The following is a 20,788-nucleotide window of genomic DNA, read 5'->3' on the forward strand; positions in this document are numbered from 1 at the left end:
TTTTCTGAATCATTAGTTTAGAACCTCAGCCTCGTTTCTTTCACGATGGTGCTCCTCTCCACAGCCAGGCTGCCATGTTAAAATGTGTCCAACAATGTGACCTGAAGCATTGAGAAGGCACACCCAGTTCTCTCGCCTGCCGGCTTTAGGATGCAACTTGTCTTTATGCCCGAAGGATTAGCATATCTCGCTAACGCGTTTCAAAGCTCAAGGGTCCTTCTTCATGGAATATGGATATATGGATATATATATATATATATATATATATATATATATATATATATATATATATATACATATATATATATATATATATATATATATATATATATATATATATATATCTTTAGCAAAAAACCTTCATGAAGAAGACCCCGCACACCACTTCGATAATTAATCTTTAGTGTATTTTCTGTAGGTTCCCCACCTACGCGTTTTGGACAAGAACTGTCCCTGATCACGGTTACAAACAAATGTCCTTCATTTGTGTCTACTATATATAACTGACACCACGTGGCTTATTAAGATGCATTGTGGGATCAGTAGTTACAAGTTATGTATTTAACCAGTCATGGCAAAGTATGTCACTGGATTGCTGCAGTTTGCGGCACAAGTGGATCTTTAAATAAATATTTAAGTAATATTTGACATTTGCGCATAATGTAGGCTCATAGTTATTTGTCGACATTGCTCATGATTGCCGTTTGAATAGCGCGAAATATATGCATACTGATGGACTGAGTGTCCATGCTGTAAGGTTATGGCTAAGTGCCAAATAATCCAATTGTGTTGTTAGTGCCTCACTCACAGTTTAACAGTGCCATGAGAAATATTTTTTGTTAATGAATTACATCTTTATCACAAGTATTTCACTTTTCTAATTTAACCACTCTTATATCATGAATATTACAAAGTATATTTCATTTTTGAGTTATCATTAAGTACAGTATTAAATTCATAAGTTTGACAGAAACTTCATAAATTAACATATAACTCTTCATCCGCGTTCAATCCCCACGGACTTCTTGTTTTACATCTTATTATAAGCTTGGATTCAAGGCGTCTTAAGTTTTTAATTCGATCACCTCCTCTTTCATTCTCGCTCACCATGGCGATACCAGCATATTTCATGTCTTTCCAAGTTTTTCCTGGGTGAGTTTTTAAATGTTTCGCAGTCGCATAACCAAAATCACTGTTCTGGATGGCCCTTGTGTGTTCTAATATTCTCTTTTTGAGTGGGCAGACTGTTGAGCCTATGTACTTTTTTCCACAGAAACATTGTATCTGATAGACCACGAATTGTGATTCACAAGTTATTTTATCTTTTATTTCAAAGGTCCTGCCCTTTGGATCTTTTATAGTCTTGATATTTTGGCCGATTATACATGATATATGTGTATATATATATATATATATTTATTCCAAAGGACCAGCACTTCGAAGAGCACACAACTTCCAAGCATCAGTAATGCACAGGTTCACCTTTTCCTTCGTGTTGTCCTGAGGAAGCCCGTGAACAAGGAGCGACAAGGGCTCCGAAACGCGTAGGGCAGTCCATGTCGCGAAGAGGCACCACCTCAAATTAGGACCTTGGAAACACTGGAATTGTGCCAAGTCTCCCTTTGGAATTTTCAAGCAGCACCCTTGCCGGCTCACTCTGCCCTGGGGGCCTACTAAAGGTAAAGAAAAATAATATATTAAATGACACGAAAGCAGCGCAGAAGTTACTAAAGTGAAATAACTAAGAGGGGGGCACCCAAGCCTACCTCAGGACAACACGAATGAAAAATATGAACTAAATATACCAGAATGCAATACGATGTGTTTAAATAATGACGCAAATAAATGAACGTCTCAAAAGGGTGCGTCCTTCATTTCTGTGCCTTCGTGGAAGCCCGTGAACAAGGAGCGACAAGGGCTCCGAAACGCGTAGGGCAACAGCTAATTAACCCGAGGAAAAGGTGAACCTGTGCATTACTGATGCTTGGAAGTTGTGTGCTCTTCGAAGTGCTGGTCCTTTGGAATATATATATATATATATTTTTTTTTTGTAAACAAAAGGCAAGGACGCGGCACTCCTCTTGAACACGATAGTTTATTTTAGGTCTCTTTGCAAAAACTCCTTGGTCACGGCAGAACACTGCCGTGACCAAGGAGTTTTTGCAAAGAGACCTAAAATAAACTATCGTGTTCAAGAGGAGTGCCGCGTCCTTGCCTTTTGTTTACAAAATTACCTGGGAGACACGTTCCCGGTCTCCAAACGCGTGCACCAACCAATGGAGTTCCCTCTGCTACGGGGACATTTGTGAGAAGAATATATATATATATATATATATATATATATATATATATATATATATATATATATATATATATATATATATATATATATATATATATATATATATATATATATATATATATATATATATATATATATATATATATATATATATATATATATATATATATATATATATATATATATATATATATATATATATATATATATATATATATATATATATATATATATATATATATATTTGTTTTGCGAAAAATTTCTTTAACATTTATTTTACACAAAGACCTTCTAAATGTGACTGAGGCAATTCATCTGGACTCAGATTGGCCTCCAATGTTACATCCAAATTTAACATGATAGGTCTAGAAGTAGCATTCTTTGAAAAAGCCATCATCAAAAGTTTGGATATATTCACCAAATGTATCCCCAAGTTCCCTAACAACTTAAGTGAGGGGAAATAGATTCCCTCAAAACCCTGCAGAAGGACAGAGACATTACTATGAAACCCTATGACAAGGGAGGAGGGATAGTCCTTATGGATACATAAAGATGCAAGCAAAAGGTGAAAGAAATGCTTTATCTATTCCCGAACATTATTAAAAGAAAACACAAATGAGCTCCAATGACAGGCTTAAAATTGAAATCAATGAGGCCACTACTAAAGAAGGTGAGACATATATAGAAATGGATATGAGCTTCACAACTCAACATTCCCACCATTTACGAGGTACCCAATATCCACAAGGATACATTAGATCCACCCCTACAACCCACTCTCTCAATGCTCTGACAGAACAGATAATGAAATATGTAGATGTATTTGTAAGACATATCGTCACCAATTTAGAGTCCTACATCAAAGATACAGGAGAAATGATAAAAAGGTAGGGTGTGTCAAGAAATCTTAGTAATATTAGACGTAGCGGCACTCTACACTAACATTCCTCAAGAGGAGGCAATCAATAGTGTAAAACAAACACTTTCAGAAATACCAGGAAATAGACTAGGTGAGTTTATCGTGTTGTGCCTTTTTATTGGTTTATGGAACTTTTTCAACTTCTTAATTGATTATAACATCAATTAAAAGGGAGCAAAATAGGGCCAACTTGTGTGCCAAATGTGGCAATTATTGAAATGGGGTATTTGAAGAGAATACATTTACAATGAAATATTAGACGTAGGTTTCTGATAAATTGATTATAATTTCTTCATCTGGCAGTCCATGGGGAAACAGTCAAATGAATTACTTCCGAGGATAAAATTGTGCACTGTCCATTTAAAATTCACCCCCAAAAGGAGCAGGGAGACATATTTTGAGGCAAAGGCAGAACTGATCCTCTGGCAGATTCTGAGAGGAATGGAAACAGACATTTTGGAGCAAAGGGTACTCACGCCGTCTTGTAAGGCATACATTTAAAAGAGTCAATTAATATAATAGCACCGCAATGTTCACGGATCAACGGAAAAAAAACAGGAAAAACTGGTATGTGTCACATAAAATTCAAATCCGAATGGCAAGATCAGCTCAAACTGGCACGTATTAAACACCAATGATGATGATGAGACACTTAAACCACTGTTAGCTTTACCTCAGAATGCAAATCTGAAAGACAAGCTAGTTCAAACTCAGCTACCCGAAAATAAACAATGGGTATAGAGATTCATAGGTAGAGGAGAAATTCCAATCAAGGATAACCACAGGTGTGGCACATACCATTCAGGTAAAGCTGCAATAGTTACAGGGAATTTGGCACCCAATGGATATTACTTAACACTCAAGTACATGACAAACAGCAGATCGAATAATGTAATATAGCTCATCATCTGTCCATGCAATATGACTTTTGTAGGAGAAACAGGAAGGGAATTCAAAGTAAGGTTCAGAGAAAAGAATTTGACATTTAGGACACATAAGATGCAAGCACCTTTGGTACCACATTGTGTTGAAAAGAAACATTAAGAGTCAATCCTGAAGTGGGTAATACTAGAAAAATATCAAAGGCAATCTCAAGATAAAATATGGCAGAACACCCTAACAAGAAAGAAACATACTGGATATTTACCCATAACACATTTATTTATAATGTTTTATATAGCGCGAACAAGATCCCGAAGGATATCAGAGCGCTTTACATTAGGATGGATGGAAGGACATAATATGTCCTAATAATATACACAACTATCGCTGAAAAGCATCAGAGCTCTATGAAATGAAATGAAATGAAAATTGATTTGTAGAGCGCATGGCTGCACTAGAGCGTCCCAGCGCTAAAAGAAACACAAAGCTACCAACAGCGTGCACCAAAAATTCAGACGTCAAGAGGGAATAAGTGGGTTTTCAGGGCTTTCTGAAATTTCCCCAGACTAGGTTCCTTCCGAATCGCAACTGGGAGGGCATTCCACAGCTGACCGGCATTAACGGAAAACCGGCGGCCACCAGACCGTGCCCTCTTCGATCTCGGGATTGTCTCCAGATTGCCATGGTCGGACCAAAGGGAGCGCAACGACTTGTAAGGGCGGATCAAGTCCCTCAGGATAGGGGGGCCGACGCCCTGAAGTGATCTGAACACAATGCAGAGGGACTTGAACTTCACTCTAGCTCGGATCGGCAGCCAGTGAAGGGCCTTAAGGGCAGGTTTGGCAGAAGATCTTTTTGCCGATCCGGTGAGCAGCCTGGCAGCCGCGTTCTGGACTCTTTGGAGCGTATTGAGGGTTGACTCTGGGGCCGCCAGGAATAGGGCGTCGCTATAATCTAGCCTAGATAGAATAAGCAATAGAACACTAAGATGGATAAATTCAAGAAAGATCTTGATAAGTTTCAGTTCGAGAAAATTTATCCTTACTCTAGCGATACTTACACTCCCCCAGACTTTGGTACTAATGCCCGTAGGAAGGGATCATCCTATAGCACATCTAGCTCCGGCGAGAATTCGTCAGGCAGTGACACTGGTAGTGAAAACTCCTACTCACGAGGTCGAGGCCAAGGCAAAAGGAACTTTAGATACAACTGGAGGGGCAACCAACAACAACAATGGTGGTCACCCCATCCTTGGCAGTTTGGTGGCATGCACCCTTTCTTCCCACTACAACAACCAGGCCCGTTCCAACAGCCTATGGGTCCAAACATGCCGAACTTCCCCGGTAATTTTCAAGCAAATAATTTCAATGGGCAGCCTTTTTTAGGGTTTGGCCGGGGCAGATCCCGAGGCAGAAAGAGAGGGAACACACAGCCTCAAGTTCACTTCAGCCCCCCATCAACATCAACAGAAGGGAGGACACTGAGGAGCAACTCATCAAAGAACAAGGAGACCGGACAGACCAGTGCAGCACCAGTATAGTCATCAACTTGAGTAGTCATGTTTTGACCCAGCAAGAGGAGGAGGCCTTGAATAAAGGTTTAGGCTTTGTGCCTACTCATTATAATGATGAGTTTGAAACCCGGCTAGAACTAGCCAGGTTTCTCCGGAAAATCAGATTACACTTCTTCTTCGTGGACAAAGAAGCGAGTGCACAGAGTGAAGAAGATGTTAATACCGGACTGAAGCGTAAGTCTACCTTCACTCCCCCCACTCATCTTATGCCTCCCCAAGTACTGGCCTATGAGCAGGCTTTAGAGAAAGAAATGGATGACCTCTTTAGCACCAACCACAAAGTTTTTCACAACTTGCCTAAATCTCATCAATCAGCACTCAAGTCCTTGACCGATAATAAAGACTTAACAATAAAGCCAGCCGATAAGGGCGGATCGATTGTTATAATGGACACACAAGTCTATAGAACAGAGTGCCTTAGACAACTGAATATGAGACAATCTTATGCCCCGTTGAACTATGACCCGACAGATGAGCTGAAATCAAACATCAAAGCAATGGTGGAGGAAGCCTCCACAGAGGGATGGATCACCCCAGCTGAAGCCAGGTACCTCTGCATTGAGCACCCCAAGATGCCTTACTTTTACACCTTACCCAAGGTTCACAAGGAGCAACGACCGCCCCCAGGACGTCCCATTATTTCCGGGATAGGGTCAGCCCTAGAACCCCTTTCCACCTTTGTGGACCATTTCTTGAGACCTATGGTGCAGGAAATGCCCACTTACCTAAAGGATACCACTGACCTCCTCAAATTGATACCTAACATCGAGTTTGATAGAGATACTGACCTCCTAGTTTCATTTGATGTTGAGGCACTCTATACCTCCATCCCGCAGGATGAGACATTGGACGTGATACATCAACTCCTGGAGTCTAGAGAACTTAACAGCATTACTCCCGTCCAATTCATAATGGCCTGTGCCACCCTGGCCATGAAACAAAACTTTTTTCAATTCGAGGACCAGGTTTACCTTCAAACTTCAGGGACCAGCATGGGGAGCGTTTACGCCCCCAGCCTGGCGAATCTGTATGTTCACTCGTTTGAACAAAATCACGTACTGAACCAGACTAATCCTTTCATCGACAAATTAAAAACCTGGAAAAGGTACATCGACGACGTCTTTGTTGTGTGGCGAGGGACGAACGAGAGCTGCTTAGAATTCTTGGGGTGGCTGAACAGCAGGAATAATCACCTCAAATTTACCATTGAGATCGGTCAACTACAACTAGCATTTCTTGATCTTCTGATAACAGCAGGACCAGAGGGCCTACAATCGGAGCTTTACAGGAAGCCTACCGCAAGGAACTCTCTGCTGTTATTCGACAGCAACCATCCACGAGCACTAAGAGAGAGCCTCCCCTTTAGCCAATTTTTACGGATACAGAGGAACTGCTCCACGAGGACAGCTTTCAACAAACACTCGAATGATTTGAGTAGGCAACTAGTGGCTCGCAAATATCCTCCCAAACTTGTGAAAAGGTCCATGAAAAGGGCTATGAATAACAATCGGGAAGCCCTACTGGAACCTAGACCTCCCAAGCCGGACCTAGACCGCCTCACCTTTGTCCACACATTTGGTAGCCTCTCGAACAGCATTCAAAGTGCGGTCAAGAAGCATTGGCCTATATTGAACTCTGGGCACCTTACCCTTCCCCGTCCCCTGGTCTCCTTTAAGAGGGGCCCCAATCTGAGGGACAGACTGGTGCATACCAGGCCACGCGATGAGATGCCCAGAGCTGTAGGCACACTGTGGAACCTTCCCCCTGTCCAGGGGCATCATCCTTGTGGCAACTGCCAGGTCTGTGCACAGACTAAGAAAACATTGGAAATTGACATAGGGACCACCAGACCATGGAAGCAATTAAAGTTCACTAATTGCAATAGTGACCACGTGATCTACCTTATCACTTGCCCTTGTGGTTACAAGTATGTGGGCATGACAACACGCAAGGTCCGCATACGGATATCTGAGCACAAGAGCACGATCCGATGTGCAAGACAAGCCACTAAACTTACTGCCCATTTCTTGGAAGCCAAACACCTAGCCACAGAATTTGAGTGGACTGTTCTTGAACAACCTTTCATACCCACACACACACCAGATGTGGCCAGCTACTTAATGAAAAAAGAACAAAGGTGGGTCCTTAAATTGAAAACACACAAAGAGGGTCTGAATGACGACATTCCGTGGTCCTCTCTGTAACAGCAGTACCACCGTCTTATCTCAGCCTCACTCTACAGTGTAACCTTACCCACAGTAGGATACTGATAGCTTTATCCTTAGCAGGAGGGAGATCGATACACAAGATTCCCAGACATTTACACCCTGCTTCTAGCCTTCTTTTTAAGTGGGTGAACCACTATACCGTGTTATGGATCCCCTGGCATTGACTATTAGGCCGGTGGGTAGTATTTGCTCTTTAACTGGTGTAACATCTTCGCCCTGACTCAATGTTATAAATATAATTAAACTCTTCGTGAGTTAAGAGTCCTGTGCATTTTAAATTTTTCCTGCTAGCGCTTTAAAATCAATAGCGCTTCATATGTACTCCGATTACATTTTCTAATTTATTTGGTAATGTCCGTGTATCACCACGACTTGTTTAACCCCTTTTGTTTACCCTCGTCGTCTTGACTACTGAGGCAGACCCGGCACGAGCCACTGACCCGGTTCCCCAATAGGAGTGCACCTCAACACGCACTCTGTCCAATCACGAGACGCGTTTGAGCGCGTTACGTGACCGCGCATCCAATAGCAGCGCGGCTATCATACGGCCCTCCGCCTGCCTGTAGCTGTTCACTTCGACATCGTTCGAACCTTTCCTGGTCTAACAACGAGTGGACGTAAAGCTCCTTAGGCGTCTACACCAATCCAGAGACGCTAGCAAACGCCCCACGTGACCACGTACCCAATGAGTGTGAGGTTTATCTACAGTCCTTCGCCAGTTGTCGGTACCTCCCCAGACGGCCAGGACGCCGGCCAGGAGTACCGACGGTTAGGTAAGAGGAGCCCTTGCACTCTGCCGCTTTTTCGAGCATTTTCCACCAAGGGTATTTACTCATATGGAGTCCTTTACCAGAGTATGACACCACTTTTGTTGGTTAATTGGACCATGTATTTTCGGCTAATGGTTGTGAGAGGAGCCTTGTTCTGTCATGTGCATTTTATGTTTTAACGTGTGTCCTACATGTTTTCTAGAGCGGTGCTTCATTTTCCCCTGAGCCTCTGCCAGGTGGGGTGAGGCCAGCCTGCCTTATAGATTTAGGTAAGAGCTCACTAACATTTGGCATTTTGAAATCTCCCTCCAAATGTATTCAAACTGCGTTTGCACTTAGTTAGTGCTTTTTCTAAATAACACTTTGTGTGTTCTAGTTTAAATCATAATTGATGGTTCTACTGTTTGGCCCTTTTACTATTGAGAGCTATACCTCCTCATTTTCTTTCTACAGTGGCTTGCACAGACTGTAAGGGCACCCGGAGCATTCAGGTGACCGTGTGCACTTGTTTATGTTTCTTTGGTGTCACTTTTTGTTTCTGATTTACTTCTTCACCTGGTGTAGTAGCATTTGTTTTATTTCTGGTCCTGATGAAAGCAAGGACAAAATAGTCCTTAAATTGCTGAAACTAGTCGACCATATTGACCTGAGGCTGTCTACATAAACAGACAGTTTGCGGTTTCACTGTTTTTAACATTGGTATGTCAAGCACACCTGGAATAAATCTTTGTCTAGTGCTTTTTCTAAACCAATTTTAAACACACTTTTTCTTGGTTTTTTTCTTTTCACACTTTTTCTGCACTGCACACCCCAGTCCCACTTTCTCTGCCACTCACCTACATCGAGTGGTATACCACACTGTCGTCTCTTACACTCACTGAGGATACCCCCTACCACCGGGTTGACCTCCGAGTAGAGCACTAGTAACCTATGACGGGTGGTACGGATAAAATCCCAAATGATGAAGGGCGGATCCGAATGGTGACTGATGGGTATTTTTCCTCATCCTTGGAGAGCTCTCTGTGACACAACCTGTGAGTAAATGTGGGTTCTCGGTTGGTTCTCTTTACTTATGGGCACATTGATCTGAGACCCTCTGGTACCTCTGTTGTTTATTAGATAGAATAAGCCCCTGCACCAGAAGTTTCCTGGAGTTGGGCGGGAGTAGCGGAAGAATTTTCCGCACTGATCGGAGCAGGCCATAACAGGTCCCCGCAACCCTTTTGGCCTGTGTTCCCATTGACAGCTCCGGCTCGAACCAGACCCCCAGGCTTTTTATTGCATCCTTAGGGGAGGGGGGGGCGCCCAGACAGGGGGGCCACATGGTTTTTGGGAGAGAGGTAACCGAGGTGCCCAGGAGCATCAGCTCCGTCTTGGTGCCATTGAGTTTTAGTCGGGAGCCTGACATCCAGGACATAATGCCTGATAAACAGGAGGCAAACTTTTCACCATGACTTTCTGAGAGAGACAGCGAGACGACCAGTTGTGTGTCGTCTGCGTAGGTCACTATTTTCACCCCGAAGGGTGAAACCACCTCTTCTAGTGGGGCCATGTAAACGTTAAAAAGCGTTGGGCTCAAAGATGAGCCCTGCATGACTCCACACTGAAGGGGGATAGGCTCAGATCTAGTGTTGCCTTCGAAGACCTGATAGACCCGCCCGCTCAGATATGAGGTGAGCCACTTGAGAGCCACGTCTCTCACTCCCATCTCGGCCAGACGTTGAATCAGGATACGATGGTCCACAGTATCGAATGCAGCGCTTAGATCCAGGAGGACCACAGCCGCGGATCCTCCTGAATCTAAGATGCATCTGGCCTCCTCCACCATGGCGATTAGGGCGAGTCAGTTCCCTGCCCGGGACGAAAGCCCGTTTGAGACCGTCGCAGCAGGTCATTGGACTCAAGGTAAATTGATAGCTGCCGGTTGACGCATTTCTCAGCGATCTTGCTGAGGCCCGGCAGTAAAGAGATGGGACGAAAGTTTGACAGGTCCGCGGGATCGAGGCCTGGTTTTTTTAATAGCGCCTTTACCATCGCCTGCTTCCAGCTAGGTGGTACTATGCCCTGGTTGGAAGAGGCATTTAGCAGGGCTGTTGCGGGGGCGGCAATGGTGTCAGTAAACCGCTTGAGGACATGGATAGGCATGGGATCAAGGGGAGAGCCGATCTTAAGAGCAGACAGCTCTGCACAGAAAACCTCCCTCGAGATAGGTGTGAAGCTGTCCAACACTACCCTGTCTGGAGCGATGTCTGGCTCAACTTTATCCAGCCTGGGGGCATGCTGGGGAAGACTGGCTAGAATGTTACGAATCTTGGTGTGAAAATAATGGGCCAGTTGGTTACATTTGTCTTTGCTCCCATCTTGTGATACAGGTGGAATGGGTACTTTAAGCAGCTCCTTAACAATCTTATACGTCTCCCTCGAGGAATTAGAAGAGGTTTTTATTCTTTCCTCGAGGAAGGCAGCTTTAGTCAGATTGCGAGCCGCCTTATAGGATCTAATAGCTTCGCGGTAATCTGATCTAGTGTTAGACGCCCAGTTCTTACGCCATTCTCGCTCGAGTTTTTTGCACTTTTTCCTCATCATCCTCAGTTCAGGCGTGTACCAGGAGGACTTACGGTCACCGTTCTTTTTGTTCACCATTTTCATGGGCAGAACGGCATCTAAGGCAGAGCATATCCAGCTTTGGAGGTTAACATCGGCCTCCAGAGGATCGACTTCAGGTATGGGGACCGTATGTTCTATACGTGGTCCAAGGAAAAGACGGACAACTTGTGATTGGAGAGGGAGCTAGTTTCTAACAGGGAAAGAGGACTTTTAGTGTGTCATGATATGATATTCTTTAAAGTGGTGCATTTTCAGCTTTTTTCAATCACAATTTGCAGCTCTGACAATTTCATTCATGTCCGACTATTATTCCTAGAACAGCACTCTCTGCTTTGAGAAGGCCATGCTAGACCAGCGTGTGGACAAAATAACTACTGGCAAATCGAGAACAAAGGGATTGTGGCATGGTCTAGGAACACTAACAACATATCCTGTGTCAAACCTCACGTTTAACTGATGGAGGGTAAGGGACGATATAAAGTGATAAACTGAGAAACAAGTTACCCGCAGAATTGCTGAAAATGAACATAAATTGAAAACTAACAAAAAACTACATAACCACAGCATTGTGACTTGGAGGCCTATTATTTCTCAATATAGCCCTTGTTTGTGATTGTGTTACAGTACTCACATTATCATCTGCATTGGAACAGATGGGAGCCTGAGGTGTCTGGTCACAGAAGCTCATTTACATACAAAGGAGTAGAGCTCAAAGGAACAAATAACCTGAGAATCTATTGGCAGATGAGCCCATAAAAATATATAGGTAGCGGTTGTAGAGAGAATGAGTGTTTAAGGTCTTAGACACTCATGCAGTAGAAATAATACGTAGAACTTATGTATGCTCCTTCCATTTAGAAAAGTGCACATGAAAAGGCATTTTACACTATAGTGAAAGCTTTTATAGATAAGTTGAAAGAATAATACCCACTGCTGCCTGCTATGTGGTTATCATTGAGCAGAACATATAACACCAAATCAAATAGGCACAGATAGCTTGCCACACTGGGTTGACTTTAACATTTGGTGTCATTTCAAAACCTGTGTAAGATTATGTGAAAATAATTAGTAACAAGTATCAAAAATGCAGTGATAGAATCTTGATAGTCATAATGTGGGTACACCAACATTCTCCAATGCACCGCACTGAGGCGCTTGAATAGGCACACTCAACACAGTGAACTCTCAGTCGGAAAGGAGCTTAAATAGGCGAACCAGCCACAAAGAGTTCATAAGCTGTTGCTCCATTGCAGCACAAACTAAATGTGAGGGAGTTACCGGAGTAGAAGAAATAAGACCCATTAAGTTAAGAGCACTCTAGAGTCAGGCACTGAGCCAGCCATCTAGTCTGAAATCAAATCTATGTTCCCTCAAAGTTGGGAGTTTTTTTTCTTTTGAGTGTTGAGAACATACACAGGAGACGTCTGCAATGTGTCCCATCGCAGATGGAGTGCATTTAACAATTAACTTTTGGGAGGAAACCCCAGTGCGCAGAAGATTTGACACTGTACATTCTTGATGATGGCGAACGGATCCAGCCAGAGCATGCCACACTAATTGAAGATGCCCTGTGCCAGCTCACGCCACAGATACTACTAGTGCTCCGACAGCTGGCACCTGCTTAGCTAGTTTGCTCTGGTGTTCAGGGACTCTTCTAGGTGATTGCTAACCAAAAAGATGTTCTGCTGGTTCAGCCACCTGCACAGAAATACTGCATCCTGACCCCACCAGCTGACCGCGGGAAAGAGAGGGCAAATTAAAGTGGCTTGGGAACCACTGTTGTAGGGGAGGATGTACTAGAGTGTTTCTGTTTCTGCTGGAGTAAACAGCCTCAATCCCTACAATGCCCTCTGCACTAAAAAAAGCAGAATATGCCGTTGCACTGGCTGGGAAGGCCAAAGCTGCAGGTAAGCCAGGCCTCTGGAAAAGCCTCTAAACTTTCCATACTGCTGGTGGAATTGCCTGGCTGGTGACAATAACCGCAAGCATCAAGTTGTGGCACAATTACCATTTAATCACTTGGGTGCCCAGTGAGTCTTCTCTCCGAACAGTCTAGAGCCGTTGAAGAGCATGTTCATAAGGACTGCTTGGACATCCCCTGAAAACTCAGTTGATTGCATCCAGGCAAGCCTTCTAAGTGCCAGACAAGTGCCAATAGCATGGCCCATTGAATCAGTGGTATCCAGACCTGCAGACACTTTGTACTGTCTATTTTAGACCATTTGAGTGAGAGAGTTCCTGTTGGATCGACCAGCAATGATAACACTGGCCATGTCCCAAAAGCATGGGTTTACGTGCTGAGAACGTACAGTGCATTTAAAGAGTGTAAAGCAATGCTAGCAGAGAAAAATATTACCTTGCCAAAGACTTGATATGTTTCCACTCCCTATCTAGGGAGTGGGTATAGGGGGTCAAAGGAAAAGCATTTGGATTGACATTGCTTGTGGATACCTATACCACAAGGCTTTCAGACATTGGGTGTCTGGTCAAAAATCAGGGTTTCCTAGTGGGTGGTCAGTGCAATCTGATCACAGGCCAGCTGTTCAGAGGGGTTGAGCACAGTTTAGACCAAATAGCCAGGAAAGTATTCATAGGGGCCTTGCTAAATAGTAACCATGGCTCAGATGCAATAGGACATGGTTGGGAAACTTAGCCAATTTATTGACTAATTTCTTCAGAGTAGCCAATAGCAAGTCTGACACTTCTGCTGCTTCTCACACTATTACAGCAAAAGAGGAACTTTCTACCATTGGTGCACCAGATGGAGAGTCCATTTCGGTCTCTGGTGCACTATTGAGCTGTCCAAGGACAGTCCTTAATCAGTAATGAGGGAAAGCAGACTGTTCGCATCCTAGTCATCATAAGTGTTGTGAGGAACATTTGACATGCCCTGAACCACATCAGAGTAGGAGCGGAAAAGGGCCTCCATCATCTGATAGCATTGGTGTTGAGGGGAGAGGCCAAGGGTAAAGTCAGAAGCCAGATTTACAGTTGGATCTGCTTGTGGCACTGCCGGCATAGGCACAGAACCAAGTGGCGTGAGGCCTGAGATGGGAGATGAAGTCTGGAACGGCTTTGGCACGGGAGTGGGGCCTGAGTGGAAGTCCGCATGGAATAGTAGGTGGGGGAGGACCTTGACTGGCTGCCAGTGGAAGACCATCAGGGGACAGAGGACCATGTGGCCTGAAAGTGCATGAGAATGAGCCGGTAGAATCTGAAAAATGTGCAGTTTGGCCCCCTTGAAGGTCAATATTTCCTGCAAGGTCAACAACATCCCTGGAAATTCAAAGAGCATCAGGATCGAATGCGGTAGCGGCTCGGAGTCAGAGGACGCTGCACCCTTAAAATAATCTCCTTACCAGACTTCAAGTGGCAGGATCAGGGACGAGTCTCACTTGGATTTCTTATGCTTATGGCTCACTTTTGTCTTGGACTCACTAGAATACTTTGAGTGGGAATTAAATTTTGCTTGGGGCCTACCTTCCAACCAAGAATGGTTGTGACTTGGAGTGGGACCTCGGTTTTGAACCCCACTGCCTCATATGCTTGGTGACATAAAGCTGCACCTCTTGCTCCCAGGTTGCCTTCAGGATGCATGATGGTGTGAACAGATGCCAAACACCATAAGCAAGTGTTGTAAGGTGAAGTGTTGGTCTGTGACTGGCGTCTGTTTTCTACAGTCATGGCATGGCTTGAATACTCTTAGTTTTGAGAAATACATTGTCCCTGGCACACACTCTGTGCTAAATTTGAAAGTCATCTAAAACTGACAAAGCTTGGAGAGGAGATCCACAGTGATGGGCGGAGAAAGAAAAGAACTATTGTCAGAGCGCAGGGGTGGCTTTATACGCAAGTCCACTCCGACACTTCCGGAGTGGTATGAAGTCACTGAGGAGACATTCGGCCCCACCTAATAACGCAGAGAGAGCACCCAGTCTGGTGCCTAGAGTCATTCTAAAGGTGAGTATTCTGCATTTTAGAAATATTAGTCAGAAATATAGTCTGCTTTTTGATAAATAATGTCTTGCATTCGTACAGAAAACATAAAACTGCAAGTATCAGAAGGTGAACAATTAAAGGACATGGTGAACTATCGAGACTCAACACGTGGCATCAGGCGTTTTGGTTATATAACATTGCAGTACACTCAACTACGTTTAACTGTTCTCTCCATTATGCTACAGAGTGCTTAAGATGGCTTGTGTCAGACACAGGACCACATCTGATCATCATTTTATTTATGTATTTGGGTACCTGCAGTTTTACTATTTAAATGCTTGTCTAAAATTGCAATTCAAAGTAAGTGAAAAGAAATGAACAGGTCAAGATGAACTACTCACACGAGTAATGGAAGGTAGATTATTGTGCTGTCAGCCTGTACCTGCAACTTTCGAATGAAGAATTGCTACTCCCTGTAATGTATCTAACTTGTGAGTTTGTGGCAGAGAAAATGTATACTGCTGATGCCTACGCTGTAACTGACTGTGAATTTGGGAAATTTACACTAAAACTGTCCTTTCTACTTGCTTATTTAAATTATAAATGTACACTGTTGGTTGTGAAGTGTAAAATATGTATATTGTTACAAGGAGTATAACATCATTGCATCATAGGTGTTCACTTAGTAATTAGGTCTTTCCTACTTCAGGTATAGCAGCAATTCTGAAAAGCGATAGGTCTGTCCCATTCAAAGTATGCCAGCCCCAGACTCTGGAATTCGAACTCTTGCCTACTTTGTTGAAACCACCACCAAGTTAAAGTGCCCTCTTCAGATAAACAACCGTATCAAACTTGACACACCATCTTCGTACCCACACAATCAAACTTTCCATTGAAAAATACAGCTCTACTTTCTTAAACAATGCATGTTAAGGAATGAACCTGCCCACCCGACCCCATTCAATCAATGCGTTAGTTATAATCAATCTCAAGCATTTTTTTTTTTATGGATAATGGAATTGGTGCCCCATAGAGAAAATATTGTCAAAGCGAATAGGTCTGGCTTGCATTTTAGTCCAGATTAAAACATTAAAAAGTCTGGTACAGTGGAAAAACAAAATAGAAATACCTATTTGATGTATACAGTGCACCTACGAGATAAAACATTTATTATGTGAATGTTAGTGTTCTTTTGAGATGTAAAATGCAATGCAAGCCAAATGATAGACCAAACAGACAAAAGTATGAGGTGAGAGAGAAATACTCCTCTAGGCAGAGCCAAATCCAAGTCTATGTGTATTTTGAAGAGCTGTTAACCATAGTGTTTGCAGACAGCAGCACTGTCACATCAGACTTAAAAAGTAAGTTGACTAGAGATGCATTTTAACTGGCTTGCACTGATCAATATCAATATCTGAGTCTTAAGATGCCTTTGGGTGTTTTAAAGAGCTTTTTGCCAAGAAGGAATTTGGGGAGCAGCTTAGAAGCAACGGAAATGGAGTTCATAATGGGTGCCAAACTATTTTCTCTATGGGGGATGCTGCCAAGCGAAAAGCCAGATCTGCCTGTAACCTCAGTTATGAAGCACAAAGGTACATGCAGTGATTAAGGCTTGCGATACAAGGCATTACAGACAAGTGACATCAAATTAATGGTCCTGCTTTTTAGCTTCACCAGGCTATGAGAATTCAATGACATAGGGTGGTAGAGACAAAGGGATGAAGAGGGTTCTAGGAGCTGAAAATAGCTACTGCATTCTGGGGGCGTTTGAGCAGAAGGACCAGTAAGGTGTTTATATTTGTAGACATGTGATAATCAAAAGGCTGTGTGGGAGTTTGGTAGCACAAGAAGTGACAAACAATAGATTAACCTGTATTATTATTGTAATGTTTATCAAGAATGTTTTTTAAGTACATATTGAAGTAAAAATAGTATCTTGGTGACCAATTTCATGAAGCACTGGTTTTTCAGTTTTAACAAGACTGAGGTTAAACCAACAATGCATTAACTATGCAAGATCCAATAACGGATAAAGTCGTAAATTACTTATTTATTTATTTAAAGTTTCAAGATGAAGATAAGGGGAGTGTCAGTCATCTGGGAGTAGGGCGAGGTAAAGCATGGAGCAATGGACCTTCGAACCGCACTATGAGCACAATTTTTGGTGGGAGAACAATGCTCCATAAACACTTAAAAACAAATAACTCATCCCTCACATACCTAACGAAAGACACAGTGTAAGTATAACAGCTGGGTCAGAGCTCTTGTACACTGAAGTAAGATGTAATTTGGTAAGCAGCCCACGGGGCATTTGAAGGGACTTTACAACAAGTGCAATGGGTTTTGTTCGTTTTGTGCAGTTTATGTACATAGTCACAAGCACCTTACTTTGAACTTTGTCCTAAGGGGGTAATAACCAACTGCTGACGTTTACCAGGTATAGTATATTTAATGGATAGTATAAATATAGGAAACTAATTCATGTAAAAAGCACAAGCATACCTTTTGCGCCATCTGCCATTTCAATACCCCGTTGTAAGGAGACTGCTGCAACAAAAGCCATGAGGAGATAGATGCCAATGCAGCCCAGATTCAGCCACCAGATCACCTGCAGGGGAAGAAGTGAGAGGGCCAGTGAGGCATTATTTCATACCTCAGATTATACCCTAATGAGTAAAGCTCCAGACCTCGTATGCACAGAAAAATTGCAGGTGAAATATTATCACCCAAAAATGCACTTACTCACTCCCTCTCTAATTGACTTTCTCGGTCTGCATTGTTAGCAGAGATTAGAGGAGATATTACTGCACCAACTCATGCAGTAGTTCCCCAACGCTGCCGCAGGCCGAGCTCTCCGCTATTTATCTTTTGCCCACTTAACAGTGCTTTTTTTTAAATCTGACTTTTGCCTCCTCTTAACTCTGCATTTGTTTGACTTTTGCCTCTGCTTAACTGTGCTTTATTATCCGACTTTTGCCCCTTAATTGTGCTTTTTATCTGACTTTTGCCCCGTAACTGTGCTTTTCTTTTATCTGACTTTTGCCTCCTCTTAACTCTGCTTTTCTATCTGACTTTTTCCTCCATTTGCCCCTTAACTGTGCTTTTTATCTGATTGTGTCCTTTTGCCCCTTCACGGTCCTTTTTATCAGACTGTTGCTTCCTCTTAAGTCGTGCTTTTTTATGTCTTTTGCCCACTTAACTGTGCTTTTTTAATCCAAATGTTGCCACCTCTTAATTGTGTGTTTTTTAACTTTGCTTTTCTATCCGACCTTTTCCCCTTTAACTGTGCTTTTTATTTAATTGTTGCCGTCTTTTGCCCCCTTAACTGTGCCTTCTATCCAACTTTTGCCACCTTTTGCCCCCTTAACTGTGCTTTTTATCCAACTTTCGCCTCCTCTTAATTATGGTTTTTGACTCACCCTTTGCCCTCCTAACTGTGCTTTTTTTATCCAACTTTTGCCTTCCCTTAACTCTGCTTTTTTATCTCACTTTGGCCTCCTTATGCCCCATGAACGTTGCTTTTTATCCAATTGTCTCATTTTGCTCCTTAACTGTGCTTTTTTATCCGACTTTTGCATCCTTTTGCCCCCTTAACCTTTTTTTATTTGACGTTTGCCTCCTCCTAACTGTGCTTTTTTATCTGACTTTTGCATCCTTTTGCCGCCTTAACTCTGCTTTTTATCCAACTTTTGCCTCTTTTTGCTCCCTTAACTGTGTTTTTTCCAACTGTTGCCTCCTCTTAATTGTGTTGTTTTATTTGACTTTTTCCCACTGAACTGTGCTTTTGAACCAACTTTTGCCTACTCTTAACTGTGCTTTTTTTTTACCGGACTTTTGCCACCTCTTAATTGTGATTTTTTATCCTACTTTTGCCCCTTAACTGTACTTTTTATCCGATTTTTGCCCCCTAAACGGTGCTTTTTATTCGACTTTTGCCTCAACTGTATTTTTTTATTTGACTTTTGCCTCCACATAACTGCTTTTTTTATCCAACTTTTGCGTCTCTTAACTGTGTTTTTTTCCAACTGTTGCCTCCTCTTAATTGTGTTTTTTTATTTGACTTTTGCCCACTTAACTGTGCTTTTTAACCGACTTTTGCATCCTCTTAACTGTGCTTTTTTTACCGTACTTTTGCCTCCTCCTAATTCTGATTATTTTTTTATCCTACTTTTGCCCCTTAACTGTACTTTTTATCTGATTTTTGCCCCCTTAACTGTGCTTTTTATTCGGCTTTTGCCTCTTAACTGAGCTTTTTTTTATTTGACTTTTGCCTCTTAACTGGGCTTTTTTATCAGACTTTTGCCTCCACATAACTGTGCTTTTTTTACCGGACTTTTGCCTCCTCTTAATTGTGATTTTTTTTATCTTACTTTTGCCCCTTAACTGTACTTTTTATCCGATTTTTACTAGACTTTTGCCTCTAAACTGTGTTTTTTTTTAATTTTTACTTTTGCCTCTTAACTTTGCTTTTTTATCCAACTTTTGCCTCCACATAACTGTGCTTTTTTATCCAACTTTTGCCTCCACATAACTGTGCTTTTTTATCCAACTTTTGCCTCCTCTTAACTGTGCTTTTTTTATCCGACTTTTGCCTCCTCATAACTGCTTTTTTATCCAACTTTTGCCTCCTCTTACTGTTCTCTTTATCCTACTTTTGAACACTTAACTGGGATTTGTATCCTTTTTTTGCCTCCTCTTAACTTTCCTTTTGATATGCCTTTTGCTTGTTCTTCCTCTCAACTGTTTCCTATAAACCGCATTCTTCCCATTCTCTCCCTGCTCGTTCTCTGGCGCCTTCATCACTACTCTCCCTCTCTCTCTCTTCCCACCTTCTGTTGACCCCACCCAGCAACTCTCCCAGGAAGCTACTTAATGGAGGCACCTGAGCGACCTCTTTGAGCAGGTCCCTCGTCCAGCTCCCCACCGGAGCTGCAGGCCGAGCTCTCCGCTCGAGTGCACACCATTCTGCAAGTTTTTTACACTGTTGTTTATCCACACTCTGCTCTCTTAACCCTCATTAGCCCTGACTTTTGCCTCCTTTTGACCCCTTAACTGTGCTTTTTTCATCCGACTTTTGCCCACTGAACTGTGCTTTTATCGGACTTTTGCCTCCTCCTAACTATGCATTTTTAGCTGAATTTTGCCTCCTTTTGACCCTTAACTGTGTTTTCTGTCTGACTTTTGCCTCCTCTTAACTGAGCTCTCCATGCTTGTTTTTTGGTGCCTTCAGCACCACTCTACCTCTCGCTTCCTGCATTCTGTTGACGCCACCCAGCGCCCCTCCCAGGAACCTACTTAATGAAGGCAACGGCACGGGCGCGCCACAAAGACAAGCCCGTCTACGCCTGAATCCCGGACCCTGTAGCAACATCTGCAGCTGAGCATCCATCCCCACAATCAATTGCAGGACCCTTCTCCTGCTGACAGTGCCTCTTCTCCTGCAACGGCAAATTGCTCGCCCACGGGCACCTGCACATCATCACTGAGCCAGGACAACTCCAATGCCTCCTGATCGCTCCACAAACACACCACTGAGATCTGGGACACCATAACCTCCCCCACCCCTAA

General features: G+C 42.9%; 1 protein-coding gene across 1 annotated transcript in view; it reads right to left on the reverse strand.

The window, feature by feature from the left end:
- POMT2 (protein O-mannosyltransferase 2) overlaps positions 1–20,788 on the reverse strand; it is a 475,144-nt gene that overhangs the window by 46,742 nt on the left and 407,614 nt on the right. The window contains exon 18 of the mRNA XM_086937548.1: positions 17,723–17,828. Coding sequence (XP_086793674.1) covers positions 17,723–17,828 — 106 coding nt within the window. The remainder of the gene's footprint in view (positions 1–17,722; positions 17,829–20,788) is intronic.

This window comes from Lissotriton vulgaris, chromosome 9, assembly GCF_964263255.1.
Source record: "Lissotriton vulgaris chromosome 9, aLisVul1.2, whole genome shotgun sequence".
Lineage (NCBI taxonomy): Eukaryota > Metazoa > Chordata > Amphibia > Caudata > Salamandridae > Lissotriton > Lissotriton vulgaris.